The sequence below is a fragment of the Lichenostomus cassidix genome, chromosome 2, assembly GCF_008360975.1.
Source record: "Lichenostomus cassidix isolate B80296 chromosome 2, HeHo_3.0, whole genome shotgun sequence".
In the NCBI taxonomy this organism is placed as follows: Eukaryota; Metazoa; Chordata; class Aves; order Passeriformes; family Meliphagidae; genus Lichenostomus; species Lichenostomus cassidix.
In genome coordinates, this window is record NC_139482.1 from 97,686,084 (window position 1) to 97,710,207 (window position 24,124).

At 39.7% G+C, this 24,124-nt stretch overlaps 1 protein-coding gene and 1 long non-coding RNA gene across 2 annotated transcripts in view; one reads left to right on the plus strand and one right to left on the minus strand.

Annotated features, from left to right (window-relative positions):
* CDH7 (cadherin 7) overlaps positions 1 to 17,725 on the minus strand; it is an 81,837-nt gene extending 64,112 nt beyond the window's left edge. Inside the window, exons 1-2 of the mRNA XM_085052469.1 lie at positions 17,070 to 17,725; positions 7,995 to 8,395 (exon numbers count right to left, since the gene is read on the minus strand). Of these exons, the coding sequence (XP_084908595.1) occupies positions 7,995 to 8,204 (210 nt within the window). The 5' untranslated portion in view covers positions 8,205 to 8,395; positions 17,070 to 17,725. The remainder of the gene's footprint in view (positions 1 to 7,994; positions 8,396 to 17,069) is intronic.
* Positions 16,789 to 18,986, plus strand: LOC146441820 (uncharacterized). The gene is made up of 2 exons (XR_014850055.1): positions 16,789 to 17,101; positions 18,272 to 18,986. It is a non-coding gene; the product is annotated as an uncharacterized LOC146441820 (long non-coding RNA).
* The last annotated feature ends 5,138 nt before the right edge of the window (positions 18,987 to 24,124 follow it).

Sequence of the window (24,124 nt, forward strand, 5' to 3'; positions counted from 1 at the left end):
TCTTATAGCCTTGAAGTTATGCGAGATTAACCATTATGACATCCTCAAACTTCTGCTCTTGGTATAACCTGGTACTCATACGTTGACCGTGGTTTGGACCGTTGGGACAGAATTAGAGTTCTCCTAGAGCACACACTCCACTGCCTTTTCTAAGAGCTACTTGTCTCTAATTTACATGACAGTAAGTGTCTCTTCCAGTGCAAAAGTGACAGAAAATGTGCTGGTAGCACAAGGTAGCTAACAGTTATTCTTAAAGAACTGAGCAACTTAGTGAATTAACATCTTCCTTCTCTCAGCAGTTCCACCATTAGTACTTAGCTCAGCTATCTCTCCCAAGGAATTGCATAATGCTGAGAGAAAAAGATTATACTGGAGAGATTTTCCAGTACTTATCACCAGTATATTTATGTAAAAGCCAGATTATTGCACACAAAGGAATCATTCCCAGATTTTTCTGGATTTTTAAATATGTTGTTCCAAGTCCTCCCTTTAACTGGTTAAAGTTAGCTTTGAAAGACTGATGTGTGTACACAGGTGCTATTTTCTTAAGTGATTACTGCAAAAAAAAAAAAAAAAAAGAAACAAAAAGAAAGAAAATAAGAGGAATTAAAGAAAGGCAGTATAGTATTTAAAAACAAATGTGGAGCAAAGAAGAAATTCAGCAGAAGAAGAATGCCAAGGCAATAACAGTCCTGGCAGCAAATTTAGACTGTGACACATGGAAAATACTTAATACATGAAATAAATGCCCAATGAGACAGACATTTATGGCTAACAGAAGATGTATAAGAAAAAAAGACAACACTAAAAAGGTAGTTTGGCAGCAGGCTACAAGATGTAAAACTTTAAAGCATATGCAGTTTGATATTTCAAAAGAAAGTGGAAAGCATCTTTTACTGGTCTGAAAGAAGATGTAGCCTTCTACTAACATATTAAATAGGTCTGCGCTTAGGAGTTTCAACCAACTTGTCATCTATAAAGGCTGGTAAGTAAAGGCAGGAAAGAACTCTCTATTATATGTTCACAATGTTTTAAAATGTTGCATGACTCATTTTCAGAAAAAAATAATATATCTTCGTAGCAAGCAACACTAGTGACCCGCTGTTCTCAAACGAATTTCAAATGTTGACTAACACTATTTTTCTCTGAATTTTGTCATTGCTTCTTAGTCTGCTATTGCTTCTTGCCTTATAAGACCACTGCCTCACAGCAGGGGTTGGATTTACTTTTATTTTACCTAGCACAATAATTCATGAATGAACTTCCTTAGTCTTGGAATAATGCAAATACTCAAAGTTCCTGATAGCCATAGTTTTACAGTGTTGTATTTCAAATGCTGTTAACACATAACTCTGAGACTAGAGGAAGGAGGTAAAACTGGATGTTGAATAACAGCCAACAGCAAGAGCTAAGGGACCTAGAACAACCTCAGAAGACAAAAAGGAAAAAGGATGTCAGAACATTACTAAAAATGTCAACTGAAGCAGCATCAGCTTGACTGACATCAGAACTGTAAATCTCATTCTCTCCTGAAAATAAGGCATTTTCTGATAACCAGCCAAGCATACAGGAGCCTCTCATCTACATATAATTGCAAAATTAACTTTTAGTCTTGCTTTTCTATTTTGTCAGAGACTCATAAAATAGAGTTTTGAATAATGCCCAAAAGACATTCAGTGCAGAGCACTGCAGGTAGAGCCTCTCAGTCTGCTGCAATACAGAATTGATATTACAGGATTACATAAATAGCACAGCTGTGCCATTGAATGAAAAACTGCCACGAGGGCTTGCTTAATTTACCGATGTTGTCATCACCTTCACTAACCTTCCTCTTCTGTAATGGCACATGTTAAGGATCAATGTTCTATATTATACTAAGAGATCAAATAGCTACATGTTCTAGTTCAGGATCCAACCGTAAGTCTCTCAACGCTATTATCACTTGTAATAATGGAATTACATACAAATTGTCTTTTAGTGCTTGGGCATGTGAAATTGTCATCACTTTAAATCTCTGGCCTAAAACCTTCTCCTGTATCCATTCAACTATGTGAGAAGAGGACTTCCTGTAAAGAAGGAAAGAAGAAATTACACTATAGCTGTGCAGGCTGATGAAATCAACCAGGAGAAAACAGTAGATTTCAGGTTATCCTTTTGGATGATTCTTCCTTTATGCCTTAATCTCACCATTCTCCCCAGAGACACTTTAGCCCTGTATGCTAAGGAGGAAATATTTGGATTGTCAGTCAGCTTTCAGATATTCGGGGTGATCCACATAAAGTATAGCATGGAATAACACAAAGCCCACAGTGACTATCCAGTGAAGAAAAATGTGTGATACTGAGACCAGATAGAACAAGTTGAGATGGTAAAGTCATACCTCTACAATACAACTGAAGCATCGCTTCCCCAAAACCTATTCAATCCATAAAGCAAGTAAGAAGGATTAATTATTTTGTCTTTTCATTTGTTTCATTTGCAGCACTTGTGGTAGAAAAATATTTGACAGGAATTGCATGTCCCGTTTTACTTAAAAGGTCAACTGTTATCAATTTTCATAGCACAGAAAAACAAAGAGATCCTGAGATGGATAAATATCAGAAATACAGCAGATTTGCTTTTTCCCTTTCATAAATGGCCTTTTGGGAGTATATAAAACAACAGTGCCTCAAAGACTATGATAAAAGTAAAGATAACACAAATAGAAAAGGAGAAAAAAATATGGCAAAGGAGAATTTTCTAAGTTACTATGCCATCTTTGTTTTCCACAAAGAGACCACAAAGACAGATGAAAAATTGTTGGTCTGAGTTTGGTTTGTTTGAATTTTTTTTTCCCCCAAAACTACTTGGGGTGGAAAAAAAAGAAAAATCTGTAAAGCTGTGAGTACTCTCAGCCAGGAGCTTGCTTGCAGAGCAGACATGAACATTTACCTTGCACAGAATGTTTGGAGGAAAAAATCCTCAGAATAAAGCTGAGCAGAGAGCCCTAGTCCCTGTGGGTGCCTCTAGAAGCAGCAGGAGGGTCAGATCCCTCCAGGGAATTGCATCTGACTCACCTACTTCTTCACTATGTGCAAGTGAGGTGGCCTAGTCCTTTTTACCTATATTTAGCGTTTGTAATATCACCCCATCTCCTCTCCATTTCCCAAAATGTCAGAAATATTCCCACAATTCAGTCTGAGTTTGACTGAGTGGCCTTCACCTCCACAGTACTCACTGCCTTAAAGTATTTTAGCAAAAACACTCATTATCCATCTCAGTCAAAAGTCATCAGCCACATCTGAAATTGTCAGGCTATGATTCTACAAAAAGTACCCTACTGCTGACTGCATCTGTATGGCTTGACACAAGGTCACACCACAGATAAATATAGTATGTGAATAATTCTGTCACCTCTTTGACACATTCACCAACACCTCTGAAAAACAAAACATTAGCTCAAGCCCCCAGCATCCTCTCCTATCCTGCCTCCTTCCCTCCAAAATGAGGAGACTGGAAAAAACTACCCACTCTCTGTGCTAATAATAAAATACACTCCTTGTTATTTTGCTGCTTTAAAAACCCTCTCCCCACCCTGCCTGTAAGTTGTCTAAAAACTTGTAAAACCTGCAAATTCTCTCTAATGACCTAATTTTATGGGAAAAGTTTAAGTTCTCTGTGTTTTTTCAGGTTTCCCTCATTCTGTACCACTCCAGAAAATAATAATGCAAATATTAGCTTTTATGCACTTTTGCCCACATTTGAAAATTGAATCTAACAGGTTTATTTACCTTAAATCAGTCAGAAGAAAAGCAAAGAAGCAGGTAAAATTGTATTGGAAGGCAATGATTGTGAGCTCTAGGAAACTTTATGCTCTTAGTTCACTCATTTAACCTTTTCTCTTGATTTTACATTCTACAAAAATGCAGGTAAGGATTTGTGCTTTGCTTTCTCATACATTATAAATAAAAACAACACTCAGGGAATCTTATGAGTTCCAGGTGTTATTTCTGAGAATTACCAGTGGGCCTCTCAAAGTTACACATGAACTTCTTGGGTTTGTGCTCAGGGAAAATCTCTGTCTTTTATTTTCAGTTCTTCATATGTTAGTGAGATCTCAAGGGAAAAGAAGAATTCAACTTAACAAAAAGCTTGAAACTGTCCTGTAACTATACCTAAATTTAGAGCCATTGGAAAAGGAGAGTTGGTTTTGATCCAAAAGTAAACATTGAAGCCAGCCATCAGTCAACATTTCACATGGAGTTCACAGACTTGTTTTGCTTCTTCAGGTTTATTTGTGGCTTCTTTTGTTTGTTTGGGATTTTTTTTTAAACTTTTTAATAGGAAAAATGACAGTATTACTGGCAGAGATTTTGTGTCATTATGACGCTTTTGACGAGACTGACACTCTTGCAGCAGAAGACATTAAAAGAAATAATAATAAAAATACCCCAAACCACCACACCAAAAAAACCCCAAACCCTGGATGTCTGATAGTTATGTAACAAAAACAACAAAGTATCAACAAAATGTTCAAGTTCTACTTCAACTGCACTCCTTTTTGCCAACATGTACCCATGGAAACTTCAATTACAAGACTATATACAGTTTTTCAAATACTCAACATAATAGCATACACTTTTTCCTAATTTTAGGTGTTTAAGTTTCAAATCATTTAAATCTGCTTTATACTATTATTTTTTATGCCCAAATAGATTCCATTAACATCATTTATATGGAAAATAGAGTACGGCATTTCACAAAAACATATTACCAAGCAATAGTAAACATTTTCCAGAAAACAGACGCCAAGTATACTTCTAGCTCAATTAGCATCACAGTTAACTGCCTCATCTCCTACATGGCATGTCTGGAAGAGAAAAGTGCCTATCCAAACTGTTTAATGGTTAAATAGCTAAGTGCTTCAGCCCTTCAAGTGAATATAACATATGCTGTGCTGACCAACAGAAAGGAATTGTATATGGTTCAGTCCACAATCTGATTACATGTTAAGCACCTCCCAAGAAGTGCTCATAATTACATCCAAGATGATTAAAATTCATACCATAGAGAGGAAAGACCTAAATTTAAAAAAAGAGAGTAAAAAAAGGCACAAAAATTCTGTCACTCCTGACTCCTCTTGGAGTAAAACTAATGGAATTCCCCCAGAGGTTTCTCTAGAGTCACATGAGAAACAGGGCCTGCTGCCTTAAGAAAAAAAAATCTATATGCATTTAGGAAAAAAACGATGTCCAGAAGGAAGGCTGCAGTATACCTCAGGTATAGATCTGGAGCCTTGTTAAACAAACATGAAAACACTGAAAAATTAAGGGCAAGACTTGTTTTACCGAGGTGAATAGGAATCCTGCTACATTATTTATGAGGAATAGGATTTTACCCTGCATGATCGTGTAATTAAAGTGTCAGAATGCAGACACCCAGGAGGACAGAGTTAATGCTGAACATGGAATGAACATTGGTATTTCACGAGTCTTGAATGCTTTGCCATGTAAACCTAACATCCCCCAAATGCTGCCCTCCAACCAGAATTGCCTAGGGCTTTGTAAAATTGAATAGTGGTGGGGAGACAGAATTCCCCATGGCAGCTCCATTTGCTTGAGAGTTTCTGAAGCCTTTTTATCTCACAGCCCTTAAAAGCTTAAGGACGGTCCCTCCTTCCTGGATGTGCAGTTAGGTTGGCTCCCTGCAAAGCATCCTGAATGTAAGGCAGTGCAGGACTGGCCTCCCCAGAAGCAGAGCACTCTGCAGAGTCTGGTTGCTGCTTCCACTTCATTTGATGAGAAAAGTGAGTTATGCCAGCTTTTTGCTTGCTGTAGCTTCCTCACCAAGGGGGGGGAGGGGGGGGCGGGGAGAGGTAGAGGAAAAAAATCCAGCCTTACTATCCAAATCTCGGTGTTCTCTGTCCCTACCTGCCAGCAAAGGACTTGAAACAAGAACAGCAATGTTTTTGAGGGGAGGAGAGGGGGAGGAAGGTGACTGCTGCTCACTTCAGAGTGGTGCTACACATAATATGTTAAGACACAGAAGGAAAATCACTTCTTCACCTTTTTGCTCCCCTGTGTGGGAATGCAGCTTCGGTCATGATTGCACCTCAGGGGCCACACAGTGAAAAGCCTCTCCAGTGAGAAGGTTAGGAACTGGGCACATCTTATCTTACAAGATGCTCAGCAAGGGCTCTGTTTCCAGGAAGAAGGGTTTCCTTTTGTAAGTGAAAATTTTTATCTGCTTTTCCTACAAAATGGATTGCTGGTACAAATTCCTGAGCCAACAATCCATATTGTTGATACAAAAGCAGGCTGGGCAGAGACTGTTTCAGAAAAAAAATGGTTGCATTTTGGAAGATATCTGCTTGTGAATGCTAGGGCTCTTGTAAAGGACAGGAAAGAGCAGACTGTGAAGCTAAAAATAACCACATACATGCAAATATCATGTACTATAGCGCTACTACAGCATTTTTGGCCATAATATAGGAATTGACTGAATATGAGAATTACTACAGATCAAAACTAGTCTTCACTCGAGTATTTCAAGATGCTTCTTTTCCAGGGCAGAAATTCAAATTTATAAGCCACACTTCTTTTTTTATCAGTAGGAAAGAATGCCAAATAGGCCATTTCCAGAGGCACAAGAGAAACTCCAACCTGGGAACAAATTTGCCTAAAAGACAAACTCGCACAGACAACCATTAGCTGTGTGGCATCAGAATGGATGTGGCTACATTACCTAAAACTTTACCAAAACTTTCAAGAGACCACTGTAATACAAGATGACATCTCTGATTCTAGCACACCTTTCTTAAGGGCCTAATTATGCAAAGTACCAGTTCCAATTCAGAAAAGCACCTAAATACAACCATAGCTGCAATCATGGATGCAGTTCCCTATTTAACTTGGTTATTCAGTTTGCATGATTACATTCTAAGTGCTTAACTGTATTAACACAAACATCAAGGTTTTGTCCCAGTAGGATGAATTAAGTAATCTGAAATTCATTGCATTGGTATATTTGAAGCAGTGGATTTCAGATTACTTCATCTCTTTTCCTGTAAGCATGTTGTTGTGCCAAAAGCTGTCACTCCCTTGTTTTCTCTGCATTTGCTGTATTTTAATGAGAAACTCTATTTATTGATTCTGATATTACCGAGAAAATGGGTTTTCCTTTCAATAAGATGATTACACATAAACGTTACAGAGAAACACAAGAGCCGGTTTTGTTTTGTGAGCTTTTTTTTCCCCTTCATGATTGCTGAAAGCAGCATTTTACCCACTAGCACAAGGCAGTAAATGAGCTAAACCCCGGATTCACAGCTGTGCTCAGTGTGCTCCATGTGCAGCGACGGGAGCTCGCAAGGAGCCATTTGGGATGCCCTGATGTGCAAGGGCTGGCTCGGTACTGGACCTGTGCCCGTCACAGGCGAGGTGAAGCCACAAGGCTGTGCTGTGCAGGGAGAGCAGAGAGGCCCCCAAGGTGACAGTCTGCCAGCCAGGCAATGTCAAAGAAAAGCAGTAGTGCAGACATGACCTCCTTCTCACTCAACACACCCACAGATGCCTGATTCTTTCTCTCTTGCCTTCAGTACTGCTGAGTTTTAGGGAGCAAACAACATAATGTAGAACTTCTTTTTTCCTGGGACTAGCTGATAACTCTTAAAAAAAGAATATTCATCTCTTTTTTTCCTCTATTTTAGCATTTAATATAAGTAATGAATATTTTCTTTCCATGTGGTGGCAAAACACCTTCATTACTGTACTTTGTTAAACAAGCAGTGTTAATATATAGAACTCTTAAAGAAAATTGCAACAGGAATCTTGCATTCTTACAAGAATTCAATGTGTTGCTGTTCTGAAGTATTAAAATTTTTCTCTTTTTCAAACTACAAAACTTTGTCCACTTAAGTCAACTAGGCTGACAGAACTATAATTTTTAGGTAGTACCATATAAACACATCGAAAAGCAAGCATCTGCACCCTCCAAAATTTATTTAAATGCCCTACCTTTCCTACATAGAGTGGGTCTGTACCCATGTATTCTTCCAGCACAAAGAATTGATTCCACACCCAGCTGCGTTTGGTTCTCGTCCTCCCTGATTGAAAATAGGGCTTTGATCTGGACCTTGTGAGCTCTGCTTGATTCATCCCAGAAAGACACAGGAAAAGAGCTAGTATCTGAAGAAAATGGCAGAACTCCACTTTGCCCAGCTTCATCTTTTTTTTGTTTTTTCCTCGGTGAAAGAAAAAACCTTGACCAAAGCGGGCACAATTCCAGTTGTCTCAGTAGCTCTAGCCTCCGGCAGGGTGTCAGCTGGGAGTCCAGAGATAACAATTTGCAGAGTGGTCGATGGGAAGATGTCACCACTGCTGAACAGCCTTCACCAAAGAAATGGTGTAATGGGTACCTATCCAAGAAAAAGACAAGAACTGTTGTCAGAATTTTGATTTTTTTTTTAAGGAATACAAATTCTTTGCAGCAGCATTCACATCATGCGTCAAAACTGTTCATTTATTACTTTTCTCCTCATCAACACCAATGTGTTTACATAAATCTCTGGGAGTTTATAGCAAAGTCCTTGGATGGCATTACTACTGCTGGTACAGCTGTATTTATAGTTGTAACCTTATCTCCTAACTGTTCTCTTAATGTATCATTTTTTCCAGTACAAGTGCTAAAATAGTTTCTCTTCAAAATAATCAAAGCAAGTGTGGTTATTTACAGTTATTTGGTTTGATTTTTTCTCCTCTGCTACAGTCTGCTTTACTTGCCATTACTATGAAATAATTACAAACCAGCTACAGGCAGCAAGTTGCATTAATGGCAGGGACATATCCTAGCTTAACTCTCTTCCATATAACCCAAAATTAAAAGAAAGGAGCATAAGATGAATCAGAACAATTTGATTGATTCTTAGCCACAGTACACCAGATGCTATGATTTGTTCTGATCTGAACCTGACCTGCTAAAAAGCCCTGAGTCTCCCCACTCAATTTCACTAGATTCCTAAAGCAAATGTCAGGCACCGTAAGAAACATGTTAGACTACTTTATATATTTATACAGAAATGTGCCCAGAAAGATCAGAAGATAATGTGATTTTGTGTTTTCAATGAAACATTGATTTAATAACAAATGATTTTTCAGCACTAACACATACAATTTTTATATTTTTGTGTACCTGTTTTTATTTCAAAATTTAATCATCTAATAACTCATGGAACTTACTTTTTTTTTAAACAAAACACAGACTTCAATACTTAAACAAGACTCTTTTCTGCCTTTTACAACTCTGAGCCTTCTCTGCTGAAATAAAAATGTATACTTAGTATAATGTTTTTAAAAGTATAAATTCTGTCAGTCAGAACCCAATATAGCTTTTGGGGGAATCACCAGGTAAGCAAAGTTATCTCTTAAATAGACATCCTCCTTGTCTGAGTGAGCAGTGAGGGAGACAAGAAGCATTTACAAAGTGCCAAACATGAAGTGGAAATCAGGGTGAAATTAAAATAGATAACAGGGCATTAATTTGGAGTGAACGGCTGCTACTTAGGAAGCCATGGAAGAAAGAAGATTTCATCCTTTCCACATTTAATTAATCTAAAAAGGCTAGACATTAAATCACATACACATTAAACACTCTGAACTGATTATCATATTCCTACCTACTACTACTAAAACTGAGTGAAATGTGATATCCACTATCTGTTTTCAGTATGTCAGGCTCTTTCAGCTGCAGAACGCCTATGCATTGTGCTGCCAAAGGTACCTAGAGGGCAGAAACATGAAACAAATAAAAAGCTCTTCTGATTACAGACTGTATTTAAAGCCTTTTTGTAGTAATCCCTTCTGTGGTACTGCCCTGCACCAGAAAGGCTTTGCTTGGAGGCTGGTGGGATAAACCACAAACCCACTGAGCGTGTTAGCTAAGCAGCAGCAATTTGAAAGCTTCCATATGGGAAAATGCAGTGTCTCCCTCCAGGCAAAACAAAGAGAATAGGCAAGTCTTACCTAAAGACCCTAATTTTGAAAACATGATGCTACAGTTATAAAAGACATCACTCCAACATGGACCAAAATTCTTCTCACGGTGGAAATAACAAGCAGGTGCCATCCTCGTTAGAGGAGCCTAGCTTGAAATGATTAATCCCAACTAGTCATAGCTCAGTTTTGATCTGGCCCTTTGGGTAAATCATGACCATATGACAGTAATTACTGAGAGGGCTGCCAATGAGTGTTAAGGAAGTAGCTATTCTTTCTCTGTGATGTGTTCACTTCCTACTTCTCTGTTCAACTATGGTAAGTGCTGTTTGTAGTAGAAGCTGTTTATGCATCCCTGATTTCCCCTCTCTGTGTCTAAGTTACATCATGTTAAAGACATCTGATATTGATAAACTGTCAGTTTATTTCAAAGAGGCAGCAGATTGTTATTTAACAGAGATAAAAATACAAAATGGATTTTCTTAAGAAATGTCAGTAAAACATTTACAATATGTTAGAGTCTTTTCACTAAGCAGTTTGAAATGTCTTGTTCTTGCTCTGAACAGACATTTCAAACCTAGAATTGCTCTAACCTTTATCTCTAACAGTGTTCTCTTATATCCTTTATTTTACACCTGCAGGAGAGTATGAAAGCCACCATATGGAGTGCCATGGTCCCCAGCCACACGCCACAGCACAGAACTGAAAAACGCACCCAAAATACCAACTGAAAAACAGTCCATATGCTAGACAGCACAATCTGATGAAAAGCAGAATACTCACACCTCCGTGAAAAAAATGTTGTTGTGGTTTACTCATTCTCAAATACTTTCATCACACAGACTCCAAAATTCCAATTATTTTTATTCAGCTGTGTGGCAGCACTTTCTGGTCTGGAACACTCTTCCCTCTCTTTTTCGTCTTCTTCAGGATAAGTCTTCCTATTCGTCTTAGGGCCCTTTTTTGGGTTTTTTATTTATAGTTCTTCCAGCACACTGCCTTTTATATGTAATACCTCCAAAAGCAGAAGCCTCTAGTATTTAAAAATCATTCTTGTTTTGGGAATAATTCTCTATTAAGTTGCATTTCATTGTCTTTCATATATAGATAGATAGATAGATAGATAGACATATTTTTACAGATTTTTTTTAATAATTTTGTCCAAGCATAACTAGCACTTCAAAATCACCTGTTATATGAAGTCCATGAGTATCAAGTCCACAAGACCACATAAACAACGTCACAGCATTCATAAAACTGAAAACTAAGATGTACTGTTGGTGGTTTTTTCCTCATTAAGGCATAATTTCAGTATTCAGGGTTGCACTTACAGCAGTGGATAGAAGTAACCCTGACAGTGACAGAGTGTGTTCAGTGCTCTGATTCCAGTGTCTTCACTGTCATTTGTGTTTACTGACTCGAGTGTGACGGCAAAACTGACCTGCAACCATTTTGTACTTTTTGTTTAAAGATGTTCTTTTATGAAATGCTATCACTTTCTGTACAAACAAGATTCAGAGAACAAAAAAACTAAGAAACAGGTACACTTGTAATTGATGCCACTAATTACCCTAGGACAAAAGTGCACCTTTACATCTTGTTTCTGATCTCCAAAAATGCTACTCCTCTCTCCAAAAGGGGCAAAAGGCAATCATATCTCCTCATTCACACTTTGCCCACATAAAAAGTAACTTAGGCCTTTAAAAATAAAATTGTCTGTTAGTGTAATTAAAGCGTTAAGCTCTAGCTTTCATATCTAAGCTTGTATTCCCTATTTGCCTTACAAATGTGGAGTCCTGGCAATCACAATTATGAAAAATATGAAGTAAAAGAGCTGGTGTGTAATTTGGAGAGTGTGTTATGTGATCTGGACAGTGCACGTAGCATGTCTTAGCTGAGCAGTAGCATGCTGTCCAAGTGAACAGCTGTAAGAATCAAAAAAAACACCAAAAAACTCAAAAAACTAAACATAAAAAATATCCACTAGATATCCAAACTCTCATCTTTATGTTCTCAAATGGCTGATATATAAAACCTCAGACTGAAGAATATACATCTGAAAAAACTAATAACCTCTTCATTCAATATACATCATAAACCTTACATTTTCCCCCATCTGCTAAATTAAACTATATTTAAGCCACAGTGTTCTGGTGTACACTGCTAATCTGAAAAATGTTACTACTCTACTTCACCAAAACAATCTGCTAGTGTCAAAAAGACACTATTGTGCGCTGTCTCGAGGGGCAATTTTGATTAGTTGAAAACATTCAGATCATGAATAAGATCCTCAGCTTTAAGGAATAGTCCCCCTCACTGCAAGCAATTAAGGGTAATTTACACCCACTGAAAATCTCTCTGAATATTTTGCTTCACTCCATAATTTCTAAAACAAGGCATCAAGTCTAGTGTTTGCTGTTCGTGTGTCACAATGAGCACCAGTAGATAAGGACAAATTTTCAGTCTCAGATAGATCCTCTCGGAAGCACTCCTTCCCCACATCTGAGATTTCCCCAGCCCTGTAGGGCAGTTTGCTAGAGGCTCTTGAGATCATCTTTGCATCACCTAACCTTTGCAGCCAAAATGCAAATTCCTGCAGACTTCTGCTCACACATTGCTACCAATGTCACAGTGCCAGCTTAATCTATGAACCATATCATTTTCCTGTCAACCTCTTCAACTCAACGGAGAATTTTGTCCTTCAGCATATTTTGTCCTAAAGTGTTTCTAATGTGTAAAATGCTTCAGGAAGAAGTGGAAATCCAAACTCTTTTCCATTACTAAACTCAGCCAGTCTGCATTGCGTTACTCTAGTTTGAAATCTCACTGTCAGCCGCTCACTGAAGTTTAACTGAAGTTTACCACTCCTATTTTATTGCCTTCTCTTCCCTCATCCTCCACCCTGCCCCTTTAGTCTCCTAATGCACAAATATGGACCTCACTGATTTGACCAGCTGCCACCTGCTAGTAAATCTGACTTTAGCTTGGACAACAATGCACAGTTATCCCACATTTTTTGGTTTTTTCTCTACTTTTGTCATTCAGTAAAATCAGACCCAGGGTGCTGAAACAGTTCCAAGGGTGAATGTTGCCACTGGATCTTGAACCATGATCCCTTAAACATAGTAGAACCAGCAGGTGAGCCCCCTGACATCTGGACTGCCCTCACTGAAATATTTATGCTTTGACATTTAATTTTACAATGCCCATTGGACAGGGTGTTACATTTAGTGGCAGAGAAAATTCCCCTTTGTTACAAGCCTGCAACTCCTCCATGTCACACATCCTAAATATTACTGGAGACTCCTTCACAGGCAGAGGAGCAGCAATGTGATCCTGGAGACAAAAAGGTTTTGAGAAGATAACATGTCTAATTATGGTGTCAATTGCAATGTCTGGTTATCACTTCTTTCTGGGAAAGAAAAAAAGAAAAGGAGGGTGCCTTGGAGCAAGTGAGGTGGGGACCCTGAGATGAAATGAAGCTCTGAGAGTCAAGGCAGTACAACGAAACCTATTAACTCCCTGTGCCAGATGACATTACAACTACAGACCACAACCTCCTGCCGCTAACTGGCCTAAATATTCACATGGGAGATCTGTAAATGTAGTGCACATCCTGCAGTCTGCATCTGGTTATCAAGCAAAAAACTATCACTGCTCCAAACATATGGCACTGTTACACTAAACTGGCTACAATACCCTCTGACTCAGGTGAAAGGACCTGATGAGACAACAGAAAAACTCTAGGCACACTGCAATAAATTATATGGCTTTTAAAAATGCATAAAGAAAACCAAGGAACAGCTTTTGGTCTTTTATACTGCTCTGCAGTTGATCATAAGATTGCACGTGTCTAGAGTGCTAAGTTGTTTGGGTTGTTGGTAGGTTGTTTTTTTTCCCCCAAGCAAAAATACCAAAAGAATGATTTTAATGTTTTTTTCTAATATCATTTTCTCCATGTGAAAGGGCTTTGTTGGTTTTTCACCTTGCCATGGTACATTTGCAAGACTAAAGTTGCTGGGAAGGATTATGCTAATTTGATCAGTTATTGAAAAGAAACGCCAGCAGTATTTGTGGATCTGGGACCAATCAAGGCAAATATTTAAATTTCCGCAAGCTCAATTTCTGCAGCCTCATTTCAGCTGAAGAACGTCACATAATGCCTAGGGATGACTTTCTTGCAGAACTGCTGAATTCCCAGAGGAGGCACTCCTGCATTACTGCTTAGAGTTAAGCCTGGTTTGACAGGAAGAACCGAAGTAACCATCTATTTTATGTACCCTTCCTCAGCTGGAATTCAATGATTTTTATTACCACAAGAAAACAATACCCAGTAGTAGCATGAAAGCGTAGATGAAAAAAAATGTGTGTGATAAACTAAAGGAAAGGGAATGGCTCAAGTAAGGCCTTCCTTGAAGAACCGCTGAACACATCACATACTGAAGCCAATAGACTAAAAACTCACAGAGAAACTTACTAGACAACTCACCACTAGGACCAGCTCCCAAGCAGTGTATTAATCTGTAAAATTAAAATATTTTCTATTTTCATCACAGAGTCAATTTGTGAGTTGAATCCCTTTGAGTAAAGGCTTAGCCAGGTTCATAGTAAAATAGGAATTTAAGTTGGAGTAGAACAATATAAGGTCTTGCATTAGTAATGATTTTCTTCAGTCAAGTCTCTGACTGCTGAAGAAACAGAAAAATGTGGGCACAACATGTATGTGCACACAGGCATACATGAAAAGGATAGGCGAAAATCTACATGGATGTTATATCCATTCTTCTAATCAGAAAATTCACAGTTAATCTGCAGTTGTATAAATGCTTTACAATTACCCTTTCACATGAGCAAATAAGAATGCTTTGCTATTAAATCAATAGCAAATAATCAAGAGTGCTTTGCTATTAAATCAATGAAAGTAGACTTAAGAGAGTTGTGAGGCTGTCATCTGACTTTTAACACAATTCTAATGACCTACATCAGCCTTTAATTACAGTAAAGTCTCCCATTTGTCTCTTGATTAAAACTGCAATCTTTAATGGCTTTTTGCAAGAAAAGAGGCTGTATTACTGATATTTGTATTTTCACTCACATTAACCGGCACACATTTCTAACATGCAGTGGTAGCTCAGATAATTACCTTTGATATTTTCCTAATATTCCAGGTAGTTTTAAATCTTTATTAAGTACTCAAACCCTAGATATTGCACATACTTAATATTAAAAGTGTTCAGAGCCAGGCCTTCCCTTACTGTGGTTTTTATTGCAATTGTTTTTTAAATCTTACTTAGCCTTTCTTCATGACCCTGAAAAAGAAGTGTGTCTAGATTAGATCCCCTGGTAGTTGCAGCCCGAAAAGCTATAAAATTGTGTAGAAGGACTTTAAAAAGGATGGCACATTTGGTCCCTGGATAGTTCTTTTGGGTTTGTTAAGTGGGTTTTGTGTTTTTTTCCTCCAAAGATGGTAACACACCCATTGCACTGAAAAAGCTCTAATGAGACACAATCGTTCCATTTCCAAAAATCTTCGCTTCACTTCTGCTTCGTTAGAACTGTTAGAATATTGCTGAGAGAAAATCAGCACGACTTTACAACTGATCTTTATCTGTTGACCTGTTGTACCTTCAGAAGCTACATTGTAAGCAAACTTAATTTAGTTATGCAACTTTGATGCTACTGCCTGTCTGAGCAGCTCTGCACCTGAGATTATGGAGATGCACATTTTCAGAAAGAAAGTACCTGGCTTTCACCAGTGACACTTCCCTGCAAACTGAAATAGTGTGACAGAGAAACAATAGGTAGATATAATAAGGTAGAAAAGTGAAGTCATGCATCAATACCAAGGAGAGACTGTTTCAGAAACTGGCATGCTCAGGAGTTTGGCTCTTTTATGTATTTATTTATTTGTCCTGGAAAAGCAATTTATTTTCTGCAAAGCTGCACAGTCACCTATGTTTTAGCTGAAAAATGGCAAGTCAGTATGTCTTGTTAGAGAGACTGTGAAGTATACTCTGCCCTTTCAAGTCTCTGGTTTGACTTGAGCAAGTTATCTATCAGAACATGAGATTTTATCCTTGCAATGGGAAAAGATTAAAGTATCAGCATTTCAGTTCCCAGAATCAGAGCATATCGCTAGTCTCCGTCTCCCATTCCTTTCTAAATCCTGGGGAAGACATCGTTTGTAGAATCTTGGCTCACCTGAACTACTTCACCTTTTGAAAGCAGTATAAAGGCTAAATCATATAGGGACTAGGGATATATTTTTTCTCCATTAGCAACAAGAAGTCTGAGGATCCAGATCACAAACCTCTTGCTACTGATGTACACAGCCTATTGTAGGAAAGCAGGACATGCCCGTGTGTGGATATGTGGATGGATTGGGGGACAGGGCTGAGGGGGAAGGGTCAGTATCAGCCAAGCACTGCAGAGCTAGCCTTACCAGCTGAATACTAATCAAAGAAATAGCTCCCATAATTTCAACGTTTGCGGACTCTAGAACATCCTTGACATAGAAGGACGAAAGCTCTGGGAAATAACTCAGGAGATTTCCTTGCCTCTCAAGTCTATCGCACTGTATCATTACTGCTGGACTTCAAGCCCAAGCAAGACAGATGCTTTGGCTTGGCAGGAAAGACTGAGACAGTCAGGACTTTGGGCTGCCTATATTTTGCAGAAGTCTGTGGTCCTCCCTTCCCCCACCCCACTTCCCCGCTTCTCTGTGAGACTTCTCCAAAGAGTCAAGAGTGATGCTATTGTTCTCTTATTTCTCAGAAGGTGCACACGCGCCTGTAGTCCCAGTGCTTTGACTTTCCACGGTTTCCCCGCCGCACCTGGTGTTCGGTGCTGCCGCTGCCGGTCCCAGCCGCGCTGCCCGGGCCGCCCCCAGCCCGGGGAACGCGAAACTTACGGCCGCGGCCGCACCGTCCCCGGCAGCTCCGCAGAGCCGCGGCCCCGCTCCGGGCAGGAGCCGCTCCGGGGCGAGAGGGAGCGGGGGAACAGCACACAGACCTTTCCCGCAACTGCTCCGACCGCCCTCTGCCTACTCGGGAAGGAAAGGGGAAGGAAGGCAAGGAAAGGCACAGGTGCAGCAGCACTTACCTGCTCCCCCTCTCCCTCGGCTGCCCAGTGCGGTGAGTATTTTAATCCCAAGGGCCGGCGGTGCCTCCGCGGCGAAGTGCTGGCGGGATGCTCCCAGGCGGGGGGGCGCGGGCTGCGGGCGGCGGGGCGCCCACCGGGCATGGGGGCTGCGCGCCCGCCCGCGCACTCGCCCGCGCCCGCGGAGATGGGAGCGCTGCCGCTGCTCCGCTCCTCCTCCTCCACGGCACGGCGCGGCACAGCACAGCACAGCGCAGCGCAGCGCGGCGCAGCTCAGCCAGCCGCTGGGCACACGATGGGAGAAGTGGGTGCCGGTGCCAAGCCCAGCTCCGACTGGGTGCGGATCGTGGCTGCGGGAGGAGGAGGAAGAGGAGGGAGGGAAGGAGCGGGGAGGGAGGGAGGGAGAAGGCAGAGGAGGTGGGGATGCTGCTCTGGGCAGGGGATATCACGGCTCGGTGGCTGGAGCAGGCTGCCAGCTCCGTCCGAGGGCGCGCGGAGGCGGCACAGGGACTCTTTGTACCTCCCGAAGACCCAGCGGTGGCTATTGAAGAGGGATCCAGGGAGCAAGCAGCCTGCCCGGCCCCACTCCCCCCCGCCTCTCCTCCTCCTCTTCCTCCTCCTTGACAGGATATACAGATGGAGTCCTTTGGATAAAAATCAGGAGCCGGGCTAGGGGGTGGGGCGGGAACCAATCTCTCTCCCTATTTGCATTTGAAACGGGGAGTTGAAGGAGAGACTTCAAGATTTTTTTTACTTTTTTTTTTTATTTCTCCCCCCACGACCCACCACGCAATTTGTCCTACAAGCTGCGACTGAGCTTTCGAGGCGTGAAGACAAAGTCGCAAAACTAAACCGAACTTGCAGTCCCTGCTTTAAAGCTTTGCCCTTCCAGCCTGCCCAGCCATGCCACTCGTGAAATCCACACTCTCTTCCCCGGTCTGTCCGCCTGCCTGGCGTGGGGCAGCCGCGGGTATTGGCCCTGCCCGGGCCGGGGTCCCCTCTCCTGGTCCCTGGGCAGGGCACGGAGGCACCACCGACCTGCTCAGGGGACCGAAAACCTCGCGGTCCTGCTGCCCTCTGTCTCCCTAGAGCTGCTGTCGCGCCTCCCAGGCCACTGTTTATACCGCGGGGTGGTTGTAAGCGGGGAGAGGAGGATTAAAGAAAATAAAAAATACGTGGAATAACTAAACCAGGTGCTTTGATAGAATAAAGGGTGGAGAGAGCGGAGTGTGCGCACCGGCAGCAGGAGAAGGCTCAGTGCCACGCTGGGCTCATCACTCACGCACAGCCCCGCAACCCCGGAGATGCTCCGGGCAGCCGCTCTGGGAAATGAGTACCTGCTTTGTTTGGATGTGGTCCGGCTGGGAAAGCGGCAGCACAAACTTTCTGCCTTATTTCAGCACTGCTGAAGCCGTTTGGGTCTGCAGAATGAAACAGATCTACAACTGAAACGTGATCAGCCAGGAGTCAGCACGCCTCCTGAAAAAAAAAAAAAAAAGCAGAGGTTCCAAATGTTGGCAGAGCTGCTGAACTGACATTTTCCACGGACAAAAATATTTTTAACACGTACTGTTTTTAGAACAATGGATCGTACCAAGGGCAACTGTAAGATATGCACCTTGCCCAATGTCTTTTGATTTATATTTACCAGAAAAGCATTCTCAACGTGCTATGAACAAGCTAATAATATGCACATATAATTAATTTTCATTCCTACTATACATTATACTATGAAGTGTGGTGTTAACACTAATAAAGTAATGTGTGGATAAAATCACTTAAAAAAAACAACAACAAAACAATTAGTTTGGATCACAAATTATTTTTTAAAAATAATTTTAATTTCTGAATTTGTTTGTAGCCTTTGAATACACAAATGCAACATGCAGGACCATTTTAATAAATGTAATATGTAACTGCTATGTGTTCCTTGTTTTTAAGCTTCACTTTCAGACGTGATTTCCAATGTCACCCTTCTAATCAGAGGGAGGCAATTCAACATCATGGCATTTGTGAACTGAAGAAGTGGTTTAAAGAGAGCAACTAGAAGCAATCTTCATTCTCCAAGTTGTGGAGTGTCTGAGTGCATGGTTACAACTTAATAAGATGTATTCAGGCAAGAAAATCCTGAAACATGATTGCACACAGTTGCCTAAGATTGTAATTAAGGATTCGCCTTTCCTTTGTTCTCCTTTCCCCAATCCCTAATTCATCTTTTACAAGTTAATCAAAATAAGACTCTTTGCACTGATCCTTAGAGGACAAGGTTCAAGGACAGATTATCTTTTTTTTCATCATGAAATATCAAAAACACCTCTGCTTTATCTTCTTTCAAATTCATTCAGAGATGTAACCAGTAGGTTGAAAATTCATCTTTTACTACTTAATTTATTAGCTATGACTTCAATGATGAAAATAGAACAGTTAAAAACAGAGAAAAATATTTTTTTTTTCAAATAGCATGATATAAAATAAGAATCTACCAGGGGCCATGAGCTTCCTAAACTTCAGCTAAGATCCTCAAACTTTGTCTCTGCTCTTCAGGTTGAAAATATGGACTAAATAGTTTTACAGTTGCTTAAAATTATTATAAAGGAAAGACTCCTTCTTATTAATTTTTATTCTGTTCCAGATATTATTAATGGAGAAATGAAATAGTCAATTATCACCCAATTAAAAAGCTTTCATGTGTAGACCTTCACGGAGTATTTCATGACATTCTTCCTAGCTCGACAGACTTCTATCAAGGATGTGCTTTATGTTCCAAAAATCTAGTCTCTCAAGCAAAACCTTTTATTAAACTGTGTGTAAGTGAAAACATTTGAACTTATTTTTGCTCTGTTGACTAGAGGATAGATCTTTCTGTCTTATTATTTTCCTAAATGCTTATGTTGTCATATCAAAATAAAATGTATGAAACCCTTTGACTTTCATGGGAGCAAAACAGTGACTCCAAGCAAAATGTGTGACTAAGCAGACCAATTTAATTTCGTTGCACAGGCAGAATAAAATATAAAGAAGCAATTATTCTTAGTCACTTTTGGCAGTCTAACATTTTTAGAAACATAAGCAAATGTATATTTTTTTAATACAATTTGTTCTTGACTATCTTGATTGTGGGTTTTTGCCAATGAGTCAATCTATTCCAGTGCATTGACTGGATCATGTTGGCAGTAATCCATACCTACAGCACTGCTGTGTTTCTTTCTAATATGTTTTGTAGTGCATTTACTCATCCTGAGATGTACGGGTGTACCACTTCCAGAGGAAAGTCTACAATTCGTACAAACAAACCCTGGACCATGCTAGACTGTCTCTTAGGTAGGCCTGTAAGGACTAACTGTGGGCATCAGAGTGCATTGGTACTGGCATCTTTCCCATCTTTTGACTTCTGAAGTTATCAAGGATGCCTCTTCATGGTACAAGTTACATTGCTGTTCTGTATAATGCATCAACAGGCAGAATTAGGACCACAAAACCTGAAACCATGTGCCCTGAAACATGTTCTTAAATGCTTTGTAGGCAAGGAGAGCTTTGGTGACCACTGCTTATGGAGGATTCTGACCTGAAGCACAAAAGAGAGAGATTTCATGGTTGTATTCAGTCCCCTGAGCCTCTGACTGTCTTCCAGTATTAACATTTCTATGAGTACACTCATAATACACATTCTGAAAAGGAGCAATGTCAGGTAACTGCTACCTGGGTCCTGGTAATTCACTGTGTGGGAAGAAAAACTTTTATTATGCACTCAGCAATAGCTTGTAGAGTTCCTTCAATATGAAAATGTATTACGCTCAGAGGCAAAATGTTAACTTTTCCTTTTCTTAAAAAAAAAATTTATGTGGATATTAGTCTTTCATGAGGCAAGCAGGAGAGCTTGCAGTTTAGTATCTTTTCTAAAGGAAAACACTTCTTAACACCATCAGTACATGGTTCCCCCATACAGGTACGTGTATGTTACTGTATGTATGCCTCTGTATGTTACTCTTAGCCAAGGGCTTCCACTGTCCAGAAATACTACTTACAAGCAGCTACAATTCTGATGTGAATATTTTACCTTCTGTATCACCAGGGAAGTCACTTTCCATTACTGTGGTTACACTAGCTCTGATTCCTATCTAGAAGAGAGCATTGTTTTTCTTCAATCTTCTTTTGTTCTCATTTCTACAAATAGCAGAAGGCAAATCAAAAAGTCTATTGAAATTGAAGACACTCACTGCCTTTAACAAGATACTCAACAGAGGGATGTCTCTGCCTTTCTGTGTCCTCACAGTTACATTTGAATTCCCTATTTAAATTTGGAGATTTTTGAGACAATTATATTTTTTCTATATTCCAAGGGTTTTTTCCACCCAGTGTGGAACTACAGTGATTATGGGGCTTGCCTAATAATAACAAGTTCAACAACCTGTTCTTCAGAATATATTTTGCAGAATATCTTATAAAGGTATGTCAGCCAAAATGACATAATAATATGAACTAAATTATGGTAAATAACAGTGGTGATTCAATTAGGGAATTTATGAGGTCTCTTTGTGTATACACAACCACCTATTCTTCTTAGGAAGTGTTACCTTATAAATTCAACATTGCCACCATGGCTCCATCTGTCTCACTTTGGCTCCTCTCTGTCCTCCCTTGAGCTTCCACTTTCTTTCGATGACATATTTGGTCCATATATACTGGCAAATCTGAGTAACTGATATATTTGCAAGAGTGGTATTCTTCAAAAGTAAATCTAGTTAATCTAAGGCAATGTAACAGTAAAAGAAACAAGAAGTTACAGTTGCCTGAGGTAATAAAAGTGAATGCAGTTAAAATGGAGTTTGTGTCATCAGGAAGAACAGGGAAAAGCAACAGAGGGAGTTGTAGGAAAGGAACTTGTAAAGTTAAGAAGCTGTAGATTGAAAATAGGATTGTTTAATCATAAGGAAGCTGTAAAATTAAAACAAAAAGATTCTACAAGTGAGGGTAATTTATTAGTCGCACACCAGTTAGAACAGCACAAGAATAAGTCAATTGAAAAACAGCTGCATGGAAAGAATTTTGAAAATGTCACAGGACGATGGTGGCAAATGGCAGGTAGGCTGTCAGAAGACTGAAAAGAGAAATGGAGAATTTCATTATGGCCACACAGGAATGGGCTATTTGTACAAGCAAGGATAGATGGCTTAAAAAAGCCCTAAGACCAGAATGGAAGCTTTGTGGCCAGGCTCCAGGTGCTATTCATCATATTATAAGTGGATGTACCAAGCTGGCCAGCACTGAGATATGATACAGAGTGACAAAGCTGGCAGTGTGGTGCAGTGAGTACTCTGCAAGAAGAATGGATTACCAATAGGGGAATTAAAAAAAAAAAAATCAGCAGCAGACAAAGAAAGGTGCTAATAATAAAAGCATTAAAATTATTTTAAAACATTAGAATGAAATTAGGGGGGTTATGAATAAGAGATAGGAAATGCAATATTATAAGATGATTAGAAGGGAGAAAGAAACATTAAAAAGCTCTTTTTTTTCTGTTTCATTCAAAAATGCTGTCCAAACAAAAAAATGACCAAAGATGCAGTCAGGACAGGAGCAGAAGAGAATCCAGTTTCTGAGAAGTGCAAGCGAAGTGCCAACCGCTTGTATATCTTTGGTCCTGCACTAACATGGTAATGGTGCTAAGTTAAACAGTAGCTCTCTATCAGACCTCACACAGATACTTTTATGAGCATCTCTTGATGAACACAATCATTCAAATTGTGTTCAAAAAAGCATGTGGGTCTCAGATTGATGCTTCAAGCCAGCAAGATGCTGCTGGCGGAGAAGCATTACTGTCCTTATAATCAGTACTCCTCTCCTTTTTGATATATGCTGGAAAAATAGAGGTTAGATACATTTCTGCTGGATATCAAGATAAATTCTGCCATACATTCATACTGTGGCACAACTGAAGTAATTTTTTCAGAGGAATTGTGATAGAAAATAAAAACATTTGTCTGATCTTATGAAAAGCTATACATAGGAAGTCCAATTGACTTCAGGGAGTTCTGCATGTTTCAGGGAGACTGCTACTGTGTAGCATCCATCTGAATGTCTGCAGCTAAGTTACTTGTGAAAAATACCGATATACACACAATTAAACCTGTAACTGCCCAAACATAGAAGGATGTCTATCTTCAGGTCAGATTCTAAACTCTGCATCAACTATACAAAATTAATATGAATAACTCCTCCACTGACCTCTAAACCCAAAGTGTTCCAGTGTGATTTGTCAAGACAAGCTTGAACACTTGCACAAATAAAAACAGGTATTACAGCTGCAATTTTAGAAGTCTTTTCTGAATAAATGGCCCAAATTATGTATACTTCTGCATCATAACTGATATTCAAGATGCTCATAACCTTCCCTGTGTGAAAACTTCAGCTGAGTAAGCAACTTTTTTATTACTCTTTGTAGGTTTTCCCCTGACCACAGCAATAATTGGACAAGCAGTCTCTCTTTCAGAAAAACCCTCCAAAATTGAAGAGAAAACAAGGCAAAAAATCCCCAACAACCCCAAAACACTATACATTTTCAAAATGTACAATCTGAGTATTACAAGCATGAAAAACATTACAAACAAGGAGCATGCTCGTGACCCTTCTTCCCTTTAAGGAATCCAACTTTTCAAGTTTGAAAGTTAAACTAAATGTTAAACTCCTAACTCCTATACCTGAATATTTATGTAGAAAGGTTTTTCTTCCCGCATGCAAGCAGTTGTATAGGAAGCAGATGGAAATGTCTTCTAAGTGAGTTAGAGAAAAAAATGTCACTATCTTCATCATCCTGAACTGCCCACTCTTGAAATTACTTGGTGTGAGTGCTGAAGGAGATATAATTTCACATGTCAATTTTCCACCCAGCTAATGTATCCATCAAATTTTTTATTCCTTAAGAATGACAACTTAGACATTACTTTTATACTTAAAATGTTAAAAACCTTATAAATCCCTTAATCCTATCCAGCTTCTACCTTTCCTTGGGATAGATTCTGCATGCATTAATATTAGTGGGAAAACATTGTTTAGTCAAT